The sequence below is a fragment of the Lasioglossum baleicum genome, unplaced genomic scaffold (assembly GCF_051020765.1).
Source record: "Lasioglossum baleicum unplaced genomic scaffold, iyLasBale1 scaffold1552, whole genome shotgun sequence".
In the NCBI taxonomy this organism is placed as follows: Eukaryota; Metazoa; Arthropoda; class Insecta; order Hymenoptera; family Halictidae; genus Lasioglossum; species Lasioglossum baleicum.
The window spans coordinates 18,447-35,296 of NW_027470611.1; the positions used below are offsets into that span (position 1 = coordinate 18,447).

The 16,850-nt window shown below is 27.4% G+C and overlaps 1 protein-coding gene across 1 annotated transcript; it reads right to left on the bottom strand.

The window, feature by feature from the left end:
- Positions 1-2,092: 2,092 nt before the first annotated feature.
- On the bottom strand, positions 2,093-13,513 carry LOC143220775 (uncharacterized). Its single transcript, XM_076446365.1, is given in 12 exon segments — positions 2,093-2,818; positions 2,900-2,982; positions 3,886-4,218; positions 4,221-7,947; positions 8,027-8,193; positions 8,389-8,552; positions 8,936-10,366; positions 10,437-10,660; positions 10,729-11,162; positions 11,245-11,512; positions 11,596-13,251; positions 13,412-13,513. Coding segments are annotated over 12 exon segments (9,315 nt in total).
- Between the last annotated feature and the right edge of the window lie 3,337 nt (positions 13,514-16,850).

Below are 16,850 nucleotides of genomic sequence, written 5' to 3' on the forward strand. Positions count from 1 at the left end.
AAAAATATTTTGAAATGAGAAAAATCTCATTTCAATTGTGAAAATCTCCATTACATATTTGCTCATTTAATTTTTTGTATAATTTTTTGATATATCGTTTTTACTTTCTAAAAAAAATAATTTTGTTTAATGAAGATATTTCCAAAAGAAATATAGATTTATTATACATAAAGAAAGATGTTAAATGATGTATTATTTACTTGTTACCAAAGTAATTATTTTAAATTATAACATGTAAAATATTATGTGTTTCTTTTATGCAAATATTAATAGGATCATCATAAATTTGTCAAAAATTTATTATAAAATATATTATACCTTAATTAAGTACATATTTAACACTACATACGCAAACAATATTTATGTATAACAGCTATCAGTCCCAGATTTCTAAAGTATCTGCAAATAAAGAAGGGGACATAAATAACACAAGAATTAAAAGAAACTCCCATATCTTTCATAATAGCAAAAAATTAAAGAAATTATTAAAAATATAACTATTATATATTGTTAGAACTTTCTACAAAAAGAAAGTATAGCATTCTAAAATTTAAATCCTATTGTTGTATGTACATTTCTAAACACATTAAAGTTTTGTAAATTGTATGTTAAGAGACCAAAGTTCACAGTATTTTTAAAATACATATAGTAGGTCAGCTAAACACTTGAATTCATTCCACAACATTAATAACTGATAATCTGTAATAATTAAAGCTAATGTTCCATTCATCCTATCATTTCTGTACTTTTATATAATTAACATGTTATTTCTACTGTTTTGTGGATATTAAATCAACATCACAACCACAAACATAAATTTAAGTGCAACAGAATAGTGTCTGCATGTTGCCAACTGAGATTAGCCTAAGATGTGTAACTGATTTATCAGTTGATTAACACGTTGCAGTTGATAACACAAAAGTAATATTCTGTTTTTTACATTCATATATTCACTCTTATATAATAAAGGGGCTACAGCGAAAACGCAAAACTATTTCTTCGTTACAGGTGATCGACTTGAAGAACTATTTCAACGCCAATTTATAATTAACGTTAAACTACATACTACATGTTATTATGTATCTCTTTAAAATGGTTTCAATTTGGATCGAAATGGCCCCAAAGTATCAGTCTTTTGGTTGAAATTTTGTTAATTTTATTATATATAGTTGAGCATAATTTTATGAAATCTGACGTGGCTTAATAAGAACATATTATCTACGTTCCACAGCCAATGGCTTCTATAATGCAATTATTATGGGTACATATAAAATAACTGAACAAGCATTTTGTTCGAATATTTGTCAAATATTTGTTAGAGAACCGTTATACAATCTCAATTAAAATGTTTCATATGTTATAATTGCTATTTCTGCTTATCACAAAAAAAAAGAAAAACAAAAATAAACTAAAAGTATATAGGTTCGTAATTGCAAATTTATAATACAGAAAAATCAAATAAAGAACATGTTATTAAAAGTAAGATAAAAAGATATTCCTTGAAAAATTATTCGAACAAAACACTTGGAGTTAGTAAAACATTAATTATATATTCTCTTTAAAACTAGATATTAATAGAATTCCTATATTAAGTGTGTAATTATTCTTTAATATATCTAAATATAAATTGTAATAAATCTATATATACTACATACTCTAATAATAAGTCTTAATTTTAATAAAACGAACTTATAATGTTTGATTATCAAGGTCAGCACACCAACAGCTACAAATTATAAATATCTTCTACGTTTTTGAAGTTCATAAATCGAACTTATTACATTTTCTGCATTCATTTATAGTAAAGTATTCATTCTTATTTATGAACATATGATTTATCAAAAAAATAAATAGGAACCAGCCTATAGATCATATACAGAACACAGATAAAAATTAATTAGTTAACAAATTCATAAAAAATACGGCAGTTCAAGCCAGTTTACTGAATTTCAAAATAATATATATTTTGTCCTTTGTAATTAAACCATTGTCTTGTAATTCATATATCAGTATTTCAGTCGTCAGTTATAACTTCGCAAATAAAAAAAAGAAATAACAAGAGAAATAAAAAAAAAGAAAAAATAAAAAAAGACTAAACCATAACTTTTCTTTTCTTTGCGTATGCAACTTTAACTACGTTCACAGTCTCCATTAACAGAGTATCTAATATAGTTACAGTAAGACCATTTTTTACTGCGAGTTCATCATGATGGAATTTTGTCCATTCATCTTCCTCAGCTTGGGCTTCTCTAGCCAATAACTCATCAACTCTATCTCTTCGTTTCCTACTCCAACGCATTACCATATTTTCGCGTTGCAATTTTGTTTTAAAACCAAACAATGTTGCTACTTCTTTATTCACGTAAGCATTAAGTTCTTGTATATTTTTAGGGATCTTCATTGTAGGTTTTGTCTTCACATTTGGTTTCATCCAACTTGGGCCTGGTTTTTCATACTCAGCCTGATAAACTTCGGCGATTGTTTCTTTGCACAGATCAAAGAGGAATGTGTTGTAAATTCTTCTATCCTTTTTCACAGTCTCGTCGTTTTCTTTGGTTAACTCGCAGATTTCAATAGGAGCTTCTAAACTCATAATATCTTCTCCCGCCTCTTTGGCTTTAAATATTATTGCCGTAGCCTTTTCAGTAAATGCCGTTAATTCCTCTATGTTTGAAGGAATCACAGCTGGAGGAGGAGAAGGTGATTCAAGAGATGTTGAAATTCTTGCACCGCCACCGGGTGGTGTGTAAGGAGGTGGTGGTTTATTCGGTATTTCCCTAACGTAGTAAGATACTTCTTCGGCTTCTAATTTCTTAATCTATTACGATAAAATATACGTATGAAAAATTACTTTTATATTCATGAAAATGCAATGGAATGGTAGCAATAAATTTTTTACCTCTAACTCGATTTGAAGTTGTTCAATACGAAGTAATTTTGCTTCCCAATCTGCAACTTCCATACCTGGTTGTTCCATTGAAGCTGTGAAAATGAAAATCCGAAATAATATAAATTTATAAAAAATTTTACAAATAAATTATCTAGGAAAAGCAACACGAATCTTTACATTACATTATGAATTCACATTTTACTTTGATTAGGTGCTTTGACAATTAAAAAAAATGCTCTGATGCATTAATAAAATAGTATAAAGCTGTGATAAAATTATACATTCCAAGATTATAAGTATATATAATAGTCACTTCCTTTTAAAAATATCTAGAGGAAACAGAGAAGGTACAATATTTTATATTGTGTTATGTTGCACAATATTTACAGGCTTCTTTGTGCATACAAAAATTAATAAGTAAATATCAAGCACACATGCAACACTGATTTGTATGAAAAGAACAAGTCAATGTCTGTTTTATTCAAAGTTTCGTGTTGTATTACCTTTAAGTAATTATTATCTCGACTTTGTTATTCTGAAAATAAATAATACATGGCTATACGAGGCAATGCTTTGCACAGAAATATACAGCCAACATAAAAATTAGTATGTGTTTCTGTAATATATGTGATATGCAAAAATAGATTATTATTTATGCTTAAAATTGTATATATGTGATATTGAAACGAACTTAAACTGAATCATCTATATCTAATATCTAATATATATGACTTACACTGTATAGATATTTATTCACATATTCATTCAATAATAATATGATTTAAAATTCAATGATTTGAGGATTTTATGTTTACATATACATTAAAATAAAGAATTTTCTTAAATAAAACAATATTTTACAAAACGTAAAATATATCAATTCAATTACGAATTAAATATTTAAAAATACATTTTTAATGCATAAAATTTAAATTACATAGCCTTAATTTTATACTAACATAATAATTAAAATTGTACACAAATAAAGATCATACCTTTTAATTTATCTATCATGACCTCTATATCCTTTTCAGATGTTGCAACGATAGGTGCAGCATGGAAAGTGTTCTTTGAATCTATACTTTGATTTTCTACATTTGGTTTATTTAATAAATCATCATTTAACACATCAATATCCAATGTCGAATCATTAAGATCTCTAGGAGAATCCATCTCAATTTCTGATACACCTTTTGGTGTATCTCTACCTTCACTTGATTCAGACAATACATCTTGTTCCTGCTTCTCTTTCTCTTCTATTTCAATTGGATTAGTTATCGTTTGTACCAATTGATTTTCTTCTCTTAATGTTACTGTTTCAGATTTTGATTTTCTAAATTATCTGTTGATGATTGGTTGTTTTCCTTATAAATATCTTCTACGATATCCTCAGCTTTTGAAGATATAACATTTCCATCAAGAATTTCTCTTTTTGACTTTTTATAATCTCCAGGATCACATTTAGTGTCTTGAAATTGATCTCTTTCTAGATTCGAAGATTTCTGTGTAATTTCATCTAGTATTTTTAACACCTCTTCTGATTTTTGTATTGCTTCATATCTTTCTGGTATAGAAGACGATTTTTGTATAGTAGTGGATTTCTGAAATTCACTTTTATCAAATATTTCAGAAACTTCAAGACTTTCTTCTGAGATATCTTCATACTCTGGATCTTTTAAAATATCAAAAGTTTTGTTCATTATATTTGGTAATACATCAAACGTATCATTCCCTATTGTTTCAATATCATCTACAATTATTGAAGTAGTTATATTTTCTTCACCTTGTATTCTATTTTCTTGAATTTCAATATCTTGAGTATCTGCTTTTCTGTGTGAAATCGGTTCTGATTCAGTAATAGAATTTTTAGAATTCTTAATTTCTTTTTCTATAACATCTAATACACTTTCAGTTACTTCAACTAAATTATCAAGTTGTTCACCATCAGAACTATCTTGTTCTATTATAGGTTCTAGCGCTGTATATTCTTGTGTTTCCAATTTATCTTCACTTTTATTCGTTTCTATAAGTTCTTCATCTGGCAATTCTATTTTAACATCAATTTCGAGTTCTGATAAACTCTCGCTTTCTGCGCTTCCCGGTTCTAATTCTGTTATTATAATTTCTCGAGATGTAGATTCATTATGATATATATCCTCATTATTTTTATTTTCTATATATAAGTTTTGGTCTACAGCAATTTCAGTATTAACTTTGTTAGTTATCTCTTGATTGATATTTTTGTCACTGTCGATATTCGAATAATTTTCTTCGCAAATATCGTTGTGTTTCAAGTTATTCTCATTCCACGATTGATTTTCTAAGATTACTAAACTATTTAAAACTGATTTTCTTTCTTCTTCTGTTATGACTTTTATCTCGTGTTTACTTCCTATACTATCTGTATGGCTTTCAATTTTCTCTCTTATTGAATTATCTTCTATACTTTTTTCAACTTTATCCAATATCTTAGTCACAGAATCATAAATAGCTTTTTGAAAATCATCTGTCTCTATACTATGCACAGTGTCTTCTTTACTTTGCTCTCTATCATTACCCGCAGTAATTATATTCAATATATCTTTAGCTTTCGTATCAGCCTTTTCAATATGGGAATTTAACATTGTCTCATTGAATTTAATTCCATATGTATAAATATTTGTTGACTCGCTTTTTGGAATAAAGAGCGACATATCTTCTACATCTTCTATATCGCTAATTTCATTACTTTTAAAAATTTTAGTGTCATTTTTAGAGCCATTAACTGACTGGGCCATATCTTTTGAATTTAACAATACGTTTGAATCATCATTAAATAATTGTGAAGTTTGGCTCTGAGGTTTTTCCCACATACAATGAATGTCAAAGGAATCAGATGCAGTCCAATCTTTATCAAATGTTTTATTAATAAGTCCTTCTTGTGACTGACCATCCTGATTTATTGTTTGCTTATTAAGATATAAATCATGATTAGAAGTATCTTGGTTAAATTCTTCGATAGATTTTTCAGAGTTTTCTTTGAATTCTGACTCTTCAGTATGCATAAATGAATTTTCATTTTTATTATTATCTCTCAATTCCTTAGATTCATTCAACGGTAACTCTAAATTCTCCACTTTTAAAATTTGATATACATCATTTATATTTTGAGATTTGCTGTCATTTACCGTATCTTTCACTGAATTTACTGATCCTTCAGAATTATCCATTTCAATTATTGTAGTCGAATTCGATAATTGCGGAGAAGTTTGTCTTTTTAATAATTCATTTACGTATTCTGCAATTGCTGCCTGTTTTGTTGAAACATTCTGTAAAGTCTGTTTTAAAGATGGATCACTCTTATTTTCTGAGTGAATTTCTTTAACAGGAACATCATTTATTGAACTATAAATGATATCTGTACATTGATTTGAAGACTTATCCTTTTCAGTGAAGTTAGATTTTTCTGATAGTATTAAAGAACTTTTAACTGAATCTACTTGTTGACTTTCTAAATTATATGAGTCAACCAAATTTTCTTCAGAATGTTGTATTCTTTCAAATTCCATAATATTTGTACATTCTGTATCTTGAAACATTTTCGAATAAATCTCAGATAAGGATTTACTATTAGTTTTAATAGAAGTGTCATTAGACTCTTTCTCATCTTTTTTATACAAATTTAAATTACGAGTATTGTTCTCAATTAACATTTCCGAATGATTAAGCTCGTCCTCGGATCCTCTTATATGTTCCGATATTATGGATTTTTCAATCTCGTTCAAAATTTTCTTGCTTCTTGTCTTGTAATCAATTTCTTGACTATTTGATCTTGAAGATACTTTATCCTGTGGCATTATAACAGATATTACATTATTAACTTCTTTCACTGTACTTTTACTGTCATTGACATTAGTAACTGATTTTAATTTTGCACTATTTGTCAAAGATTCGTTGTCAGAATTATCCTCTTTCTGATATAATTCTGCATGTTTGTTCTTGTCTCCTTTCACAATCTCACTGTCAGAAACTTCATTATTTTTTTCTGATATTGAAAGTATTTCCGATATATCTTTTGATGTACTTCTTTCTTCATTTGTAAATTCACATTTTGCTTCATCATTTGACTTTTTATTAAAACGCGACATCATTTCTGAAAATATCTTAAATTCATTTTCCAATGAACTTATATCTTCATTCAAATTTTGATTATTTAAACGCAAAAAGTCTAATTTTTTAGAGAAGTCAAGACTTTTATTAGCAGATTCAGTATTTATTTCTGCATTGGAATTTTGAACAATACTGGATTGTCTCGAAGATACATTTTCAGAATGTTGTGATTTATTAATTCCAAATTGCGATGACATAGTTTTAATTTGGGACTGTTCAGAAAACGTATCGAAATCAGACTTATACTCCCTTAAATCAGACTGAGTGCTAGTATCATGCTTGGAAAACTTGACTTTTGATGGTGTAAGTGTGTCATTTTCAGATTTTGGTGTATCGATGTCAGTTTTAACATTTTCAGAAGTGATACTTTTTTGTGTATCAGATATACTTTGTCTGTTTTGTACTTCGTCTGTGTATTGCCTGGTTTCGTAAGAAATATTTTTTTCCGATCGTACACCATCTGAAACTGATGATATCGAAGCAGAACCAAGTTTGTCAATTTCTATTTGTTCTGATATACTTTCATCAAAAACAGATTGAGTACTGTGATTAACAGTGGTCAGTTTTGCGGAACTTAGTTGTTCCAATGTTATTATACTTTTTGAAGATTTAATCACATTTTCAGAATTATTTCTATCATACTCGACGGTTTCATCTTGTAGTAAATTAATATTTTTCATGGAATCTTTCATCATCGGTGATCTTTTCGTACATAATAAATCGGATTCTGATCTAGACCTTAACAAATCGCTGTTTTTGAACATGTCCTGCAATTTTTTTAGAGGGATCTCAGGTATTTTAAAATCTGCCAACGATCTAGACTCTATAGCTAGTTTATCATTATCTTTAGAGGTTTCTTTTTTCGACTCCAATTTCTTACGCATTTCATAAATCGTCGTATCATATTTCTATTTGGACATAAACAATTATTTAGTATGTGTAATAAATTACATTTCATTATTTTATTATCGATAATAGATCTTTTACCTTTATTTGATTCAACAAGTTAGCTTCTAAAGCTCGAAGTTTCTGTTTCGTCTGTTTTCTAGCTTCCCTTTTTAAGCGTGACATCTCTATCCGTCTTTCGGCCAGTTTTTCTGTGAGTAACTCTATTCGTCCTTCAATATCGCTCGTATCCGATGAAATAGTAGTATCTATAAAATGACATATGCTCCTCTCTGATAATTATTAGAGTTAAAAAATATACATTTATGTAAAATCGATAATGATCAACAAATAGAATTAAACAAATAAACAATACATGTATTACATATTGTTCAATAATACTATAATATAATATATTTCATAGATACTAAGTTGTAACTAAAGGTAGTCAATATTAATGTTACCTTGCTGAGAAAAAACATTAGATGTTGCAGTTACAAGTTTTAAAGCAGCTTGTTCCATTCTTGCAACACGATCTTCTTCTGTCCTTAATTTTGTATGCCAAGCCATCCATTCTTCTACACAATTCTTTCGCGATGTAAGCGCAGCTTCACGTGCATTTAATATTCTAAAACATGTAATTACATCTGATAGCACTAACATACCTTCCATAACGATTAAATTAATTGGAAGACAATTGAAAGGAAAACTTTGAGAATTTAAAACTATTTAAAACAATTATTTGGTCGTCAGAACTAAATCAGCTACCCTTACTACACTGAAACACTGCAATAACAGCGGAATGCAGATCGCGGGTAGAGCGAATCTATTTTTACAATGCTTCATTTCATGGTGTGAATACATAGTTTATTATTAGAACTTCTTACACATGTCTCTAGTGATTCGCAATTTTATTAATTTAGCTTGAACGGTATAGTAAAAACGTCTTCTAATCATGCAATGGTAAAATATATAATGTATAAATTAGTTTAAAGGAAGAAATATACTCACTGTTCAAGTTTTTTAGACGTTTTCAAATTATGATCTTGCGATCTAACGACCACGGATTTAGAGTAATTTCTGTCACTATCTCCGGAACTATGATGAGAAATAGCGAAATTACTAATTTGAGATTTCGTGGATGCTTCATCGAAATTATTTCCATTTTTATCTTGACTATGGAAAGAATCCTCGTAAGCTTCAACATTTTTATCAAACATTTTCTGACAAAATACGTTCTCCTTACTATCGTAATTATCTATCCTGTCTGTCAATATTTTAAAATTTTTATCCTTTGTATGTTTATCCGTCAGCGCATTTTCATCGTTCTTATGAAATTGAATAAATTCTTTTTCCATTTTTGTTCGTTTGTTGTGATGCTTAATAAATTCTTCTGACATTTGGGAATTAGACTTGGATCGCAATATATTTTCCGTAAGTATACTGGACGACGATTTACTTTTTTGACATTTTGAACTTCTACGTTTAAAATTTGATTTAGATTCAGAACTATATTGAGTCTTTTTAGATAAATCAGTTGGCACTGATTTAGTACTTCGTTTAGAACTTTTTGAACATGTTTGTAAAATATCTTCAGATACTTGCGATGGTTTGGATGTTTTCAATACAGTGTCTTGACTTATAGAACTTATTTCTTCTGATAAAATTTCACTGTTCATAGTAATAGCTTTTAAAGATTCTCTTGGAGACAACACTATACTTTGAAAATGATTATCTGTTATTTGGGATGGCTTTGACTTTTTAGATAATTCTTCTACCAGAGTGTCAGATTCTGATTTAATATGTTCGGAAATGGATTTATTTAAATTTTGTTGTAATAGTTCTGACATATCGGGAGATTTATCTTTTTCGAAAGCATACTTTGCGGGAATGCCCATGGAATGACATGGGATCAATTTTGGATCAACAGAATGTTGGTGCGATTTTAATCTTATTACGTCTGCTCTAGGCATTTTTTCTTCGAATTTTCTGGACTTTATCTCATATTTCGATATGTTCCCATCTTTTTGAGTTTTGTACAGACATTTTTCTTGAGACATATTACTTTGCATTGCTTCATCAGATTTATCAAATCTTAAAAATGATGCGTTAGATTCTTCAACAAAATTCATAAATTTATTATTTTTTGGTAAATCGATTTTAGAGAAATGTAATTCATTTTCCAACATCTGCATACGTGCATCTGTTTGAGATCGATCGTGTTGAGATTTATCGGAATCAACTAAAGAACTCATAGAACTATTACTTCTTATATCATATCCTTTCATGGGTCCAGATAGTCTTCTTGGAGACTGACTATCTGCACTTCGTTTTAATTTTGTTAAAATATTTTTAGTAGATATTTGTGGATTAAACATATTTCTTTGCTTTTGTAACATAAGTTTACGTTCTTGACTTGCAATTTTGTGAAGTTCTTTTAATCTGAAAATAAAATTTTTGTAAATATATATAAAGTAAGGGAAATGTTTTTAAATATAAAGGATCATAATACCGATTCATTTCATCCTTTTCTTGTTGCAATTTCAAAAGTAAAGCTCTTTGCTTCTTTTTCACAGAGCTAACACGACTATCTTGTCCTGTATCTCTCAATGCTCTTTTCTGTTCCTCTAATTTCACTAATTTTTTAGTTCGATCATTTAATGTTTTCTCGCGAGACTTGAATAACATCTCAATTTTATCATACCTTTGTTTCTCATCTTTTATTAACTGTGCAATCTACAAATACATGGTATATATAATCTCGATTCATTTTCAAGATAGTAATTTTAATTTATTATACTTACTTCTAGATCTAAATATTTATTAAAGGAACAAGTTACATCTCTGGTAGAGATGCTAATCTCAGTTCCAGTCTCTGTTCGTATAGACGATGTAGTTTCGTGTAAACTTATTTCCGACATCGTTCTTAATTTACTGGGTAACGATATTTCTTCTATCTGATCCAAATCTTCAAATTGCTCCACTGAGTCTAAAGAAAAATGTGGAATTTCACTATCTCCAACGAATTCTCGTTCATAGGGTATTCCACATATTTCTGAACATCTGCTTTGTACATTTCGACGAGTTGAACGTATATCTGTTTGGGTTGCCATATCATTCACTGTTTGTGTTTGTACTTCTACAGCTTTAACTACTGGTTTTATTATTTTATTCGCATTATCAAACTCGTTTACCATAGTTGGGCTTGTAATATGATGTACTACATGAGTGGGAAATGCTGTAACAATTTTCATTTATCACGAGAAATAGTTTAAACATTCAAACATTTAATTACTATATATCAAATCTTCTTACTTTACCTTTATCAGTAACAACATGTTTGTGTGATTTACTAGTTTCACTGCAATGTTCCATATTATCAATATTTCTTTCATCTGCTACTTTAGAAAAATGTGATTTTACTTGGTCACTTAACTGACTATGATGTAATGGTAACTCGTTTTCTTGTTCTTGTTTAACATTATATAAACATTTTTCAACATCCATGACTTGTCTCAATGATTCATTAAAAGAATCAAGAAGGTGCAACTCAGCTTGAAATTGCATATGTAAGGCAGTTGGGTGTAACTACAATTACAAAAATATTTTTATAACGTAACTATACATTAAATTAAATAACTATATATTATATATTGTACATATGTATTTACCAATGAAATATTTTCTGGCTCTGTTTCAGTTTTACCTATATTATGTTTTGAACACTTAACATCAGCTTCTATGTTACTATTTTGTATGAATTGTCGTTTTCGTTTAGATCGTGGCATAAGATTCATATCTGGTGTAATTAAATCACAAAATTCTTCTTGTGATTGATTTTCATCTCTGAATGAAATTCTTCTTGGGTCTAATAACATGTTTGACAAAACACTGTCATTTAAATTGGATTCGTTACTATTACTAGTTTGCTTGACTGTAGTAGCAATACTTTGCATGAATGATTCTTCCTCCTTTTTTGTATTTATACTAGTACATTGTGTTGAAGAATCATCTGTATATTTTGAGTTTTCGGTAGTTTTATTCGATTTACTTATGTTAATACTTTGTGCAACTTTTTCGGAATCTTTATTTTTCATTTGTTGCATAGAAACAATACTTGGACTTTGGGTTACACTTATATTTGAATCAGTTACACTTTCTACGCCTTCAGACTCCTTAGCATTTATTATATACATTTTTCCATCCATTTTGCTTGTTGAAGGTTTTACTTTTTCAGACCTTTTATTCTGTTCTCTAAAAAATACATATCCTGCCTTTCCATGGGATTGACATGTTATTTTATGCTGTTTATGTTTATAATCAAAATTTTCAAACATATTCCTAGATTCCCTAACTGTGACTTTGTCTGATAACTTTGAAGAACGTTCAGAAAGTGATTCATTGTTATAAGATCTATTCTTTGATTCTAAAGAGGTATCTCTTGATTTTAAAGATCTAGTATTAATAGATCTGTGTTTTTTATCATTAATCTTTTTAGCGGTTGAAGTTGCAAAGTTTTTTATCTTTGACTTTGTTGAAACAAAATCACTTTCTCTTGGCATATGAAATGACAATTTGTCATTTTTCAATTTTGTACCTAATGTATTTTCACTTACATTATTAGAAAAATCTTTTTTAGAAGTATGTCTCGGACTTCTAGATCTTTTAAAAAAATCTTGCACTATTTCATCTGGTTTAGAGAACAAGGACTCATCTTTTCTAATTCTTTTAGACCTGTTTTCTTTTTCTCTAGAATTTTCTCTAATATATTCCTTTTTCTTCGATAAATTTGAAGATATAGAAATATTTGGCACCTTCAGTGGCTCTACTTCGCTATTAATGGTTGATGATACATCTGATGTTGAAAAATCTAATCTTCTTTGTACTCGCTCAAAACTCTTTGTCGGTTTTTCTCCTCTTTCATGAATAAATTCCTTTGAAGGTGTTTCAAACTTTGATGATATTAATTCTTTTGATGTACAATTTTCTCTGTTAGAAAAATCCAATTTCTTTGCAGAGATTTTCAAGTCTGGAACTTTCAATGGCCTTATAAAATCCATTTTTTGTACAATGTCATGTAAATTCTGGGTACTATCAGATTTTAATATTGTTACAGGCTTGATTACATTTTTGTTATTTGGTTCATGTACTCTTCTACAGGCATCAGAACCGTCATTTAGGACAAGTTTTCGTTTCACAGCACTTATAAATGTGAAAGGATATGGTTGGACAGGATGATATGATGAGTTTTCTAAACTTTCCAAATCAAATTCAAGTGGAAAGATAGATGGTTTTTCTTTAGATACTTGCTTGGTAATATAATCCTGCTGTTGCTAAAATTATATTTTATTAGATCTTATTAATGTAAAGTAGTAGACTTTATTAATATAAATAATAATTATTATACTATTAATCTTATTTATATACTCTCTAATAAATTATATACGCAATATAAATAATAAGATAAAATAAATAAATATTACTTACTAATGCAGATGTTTCAGCACGTTGAACAATAATATCAGGATCAGAAAAAAAAACATATTTCTTCTTTACATTAATATCTTCTTTCTTTGAGCTACTTTTCATATTTCTATATGTATTGCATAGTAGTGAACCTATATTTAATTGTTATTTGCTTCTTCATAGTTGTAATGTATTCAATAAATTGGTAAACTATAAATACAAAGAAATAATACATAATATACAAATATATCTTTTTAAAATGATCATTTATGTAACAATTATTTTGAAAATAAAGTATTTGGTATAACATTGTATATAAAATTATATAAAATACATATGCAATTACATGAAAATAATATTTTCCGTAAACTACATTTTTAATGATGATTGTTATTATGTGATCATATTTACAAGTTACTGCATCCTATTTATTTACAGCTATCACCCAACTTTAACTATATAATCTACCTTCTTTATCTATTTATCTTTATGTATCAAAATAAATTTAATATTTCATTAAATGATGAATATACAATATTTCATTAAATAAGTTAAAAAGCTTATAATACATAAAATTTTAAAATAGTTATATCAATACGTAATTTAATCATAAATATGATCTATCAATATATTAAAACTTACATTAAAGTATTCAGCAGAATCATCATTAAACACATTTGAGATGTTTAATTCAAAGAGAACGTTGTGCAAGGTTTAACGTATTTATAACCTAATTTAGGACGCCATGTTTTATAAATACATTTCATAAAATCAATTTTCAAACATTTCACAATGAATGGCAAGTACGTTTTGAAATACACGAAGAAAAACTAGGTTCCCGTATATTATACATTATTCATATTTTCATAATGGTGAACACAATAAATCATTGCAACGTTCATTTAAGTAAACGACAATCACGTGGTATTTCGCGATTTCCTACTTGCATAAAATTGAAAACATGGCAACGACAAAATTGGAATAATCGATAACACAGTTATTTGCAAACACAATACATATGCTAGTAATATACAAACAAACACAACTATCTTTAATAGTGAGGTATAATGCTATGTAAAATTTCTATATTTCTCACGCGAAATTTTATAGAAATAACGATAAATAAAAGAAGCGGTAACTGTTCATAGTATTAAACAAAAAATATTAGACTACTTCCTCGAATGCGTTAAAGTTTTGTAATCCTATCAGTCCTGACAACATTGATGCTTACATCATGAAGTGAACTACGAATAAAAATATATTAGCTGTGGATTGTTACTTACATTACTAGTGATTTTTTGAAATTTAAGTTTAAACGAATTAAAGATATCTTCAATGATTTAGCTTTTATTTTCAACTTTTCTTAAGAATAGAATAAGTTCGTATATTAAGAGATTCTTAATTTATACGATAAATGTTTATTTCATATTTTTACATGACGACCTTAACAGCATCATCATTCCTTGTTTTCAAGCGAAAGTATATTTTATCAGCAATAAATTTAACAATACACAATAACATCACACAAATGTAATTAAATTCATGAAGTATTACATATGATATATATATACATATACATAATTTCATTAATCAACTTTAAATCTATTTAAATTTCGCGCATTTCATACAGAAGTATGTAATCGAAAGAATATGTAACATGGACGTGGTTGCGTATTTGACTTTTCCAATTTTATTATAACATTCTTAATACTCGTAAATTGGTAAATGAATGTTTAATAAATATGACATAAACTAGAAATAACACCGAATGATGAGTTTACTATTACGAAGTTGTATTCTGAGTCAAAGAAGACTCTTAATGCGAGATGTTACATTGGTTAGACGTATATTTATGCATTCTATAAACAAGAATAGCAAGGTTGGAAATTCTTTTTAAAAATTATTTTACTTACTTCGCAAAATTGTCAATTTGTATAATCTATATATTTTTTTAACATGTTTAATTTTGTAATGTTATAGAAATTTACACCATTTTTGCAAACAAGGCATTTTTCCATAGAAGATAATAAAAAAGTTGAAGAAGTACTAATATATGAAGCAAACAATAAATCGATCTATATGTTAAAAATATTTTGTATCGTATTAGTGATATCATTACCATTTGCAATTTATTATGTATGCTTTGGAGGAGATACGGAGATAGAAAGCCACAAACTGAAATACCTTGCATCAATTGCACTTTCTACACTTTGTATTGTTCAAACACAATATATTTTAAAGCGATTTGTAATTAAGATGTATTATAATCCTGAAGAACAGAAGTATACTGCTACATTACTGAGACCTATTTTTACATCAAAACAGGTGTGTAGTTTCATTTCAAGTTATTTTTTACTTATTTATATTACTTGTATGATATAATTGTCTATATGTTCCAGGTAACATTTAATGAAAATGATATAACTATTTCTTCAAAGCAATTGACAACTTGTGTGGTCAAAGACCAACCATTACTCCTTATGATGCATAAGTTTGTAGATCTTAGGCACATAAGAGTAATGACAAAAACTAAAAAATTTAAAGATTATGAAGTAGAAAACTTAAAAATAGCTGCTATAAATGAAAACCCAGATACTAAAAAAATAGAAAGTAAAAGCGTAGTTAAAAAATAATTTTATATATACATATTGCTTTCAATAAATTGAAGTACCAAACAAATAAATGTAAATTGTGTCATATAAATAGAATAAAAGTATACTTATAATTTATGAATATAGTTAAGATAAGTTGTAAACTACCTTTTTTATCACACTGTATAAATGTTTAGGTATACCTATACAAACAAAATATATTCTAAATAATTAATAATTTATTATTCTAAATTTCATTCTAAACTACTATTGTTATTATTTATACTTATAGTTATAAGATCAATATTCTGTTCAATATTTAATTCTAAGAGTATACTTACAACTTTTTTTTACATATGACATAAAATAAGACAAATTATTTTCAATAACAAATAAATTGTGCATTTTTATGAAAATATATATTTTTCATATTATATTATGACAATATCTTTGATAATATTTTAAATATCATAAATGAATGTCACGTACTTGCTTTTTTATTGGTATCTTTTTATTTGTTACTAAACACAAATATTAGTATGAATTATGTTTTTTTAATACTTTCATATAATAAATGCTGTGTAATTAATTTATATTATAACATCACTTAAATTCATGATAGCTTAAAAAATGTTAAAATATTAAGGAAAATAAATATAAAAGTTGAATTATAGAATATAATTATAAAGAAAAAAACTGTTAAAATTTATTTATTAAATATTTTTCACTGTAATACATTTTTTCTTATATTTCTATAATTAATATATTTTTAAATCGATACCATTACTTACATGTATTTAGCGTATATTTGAAGGCTAACTTAAATTACTTGCTATTTGTAAATACAAAATTACTTTCTATATTAAAAA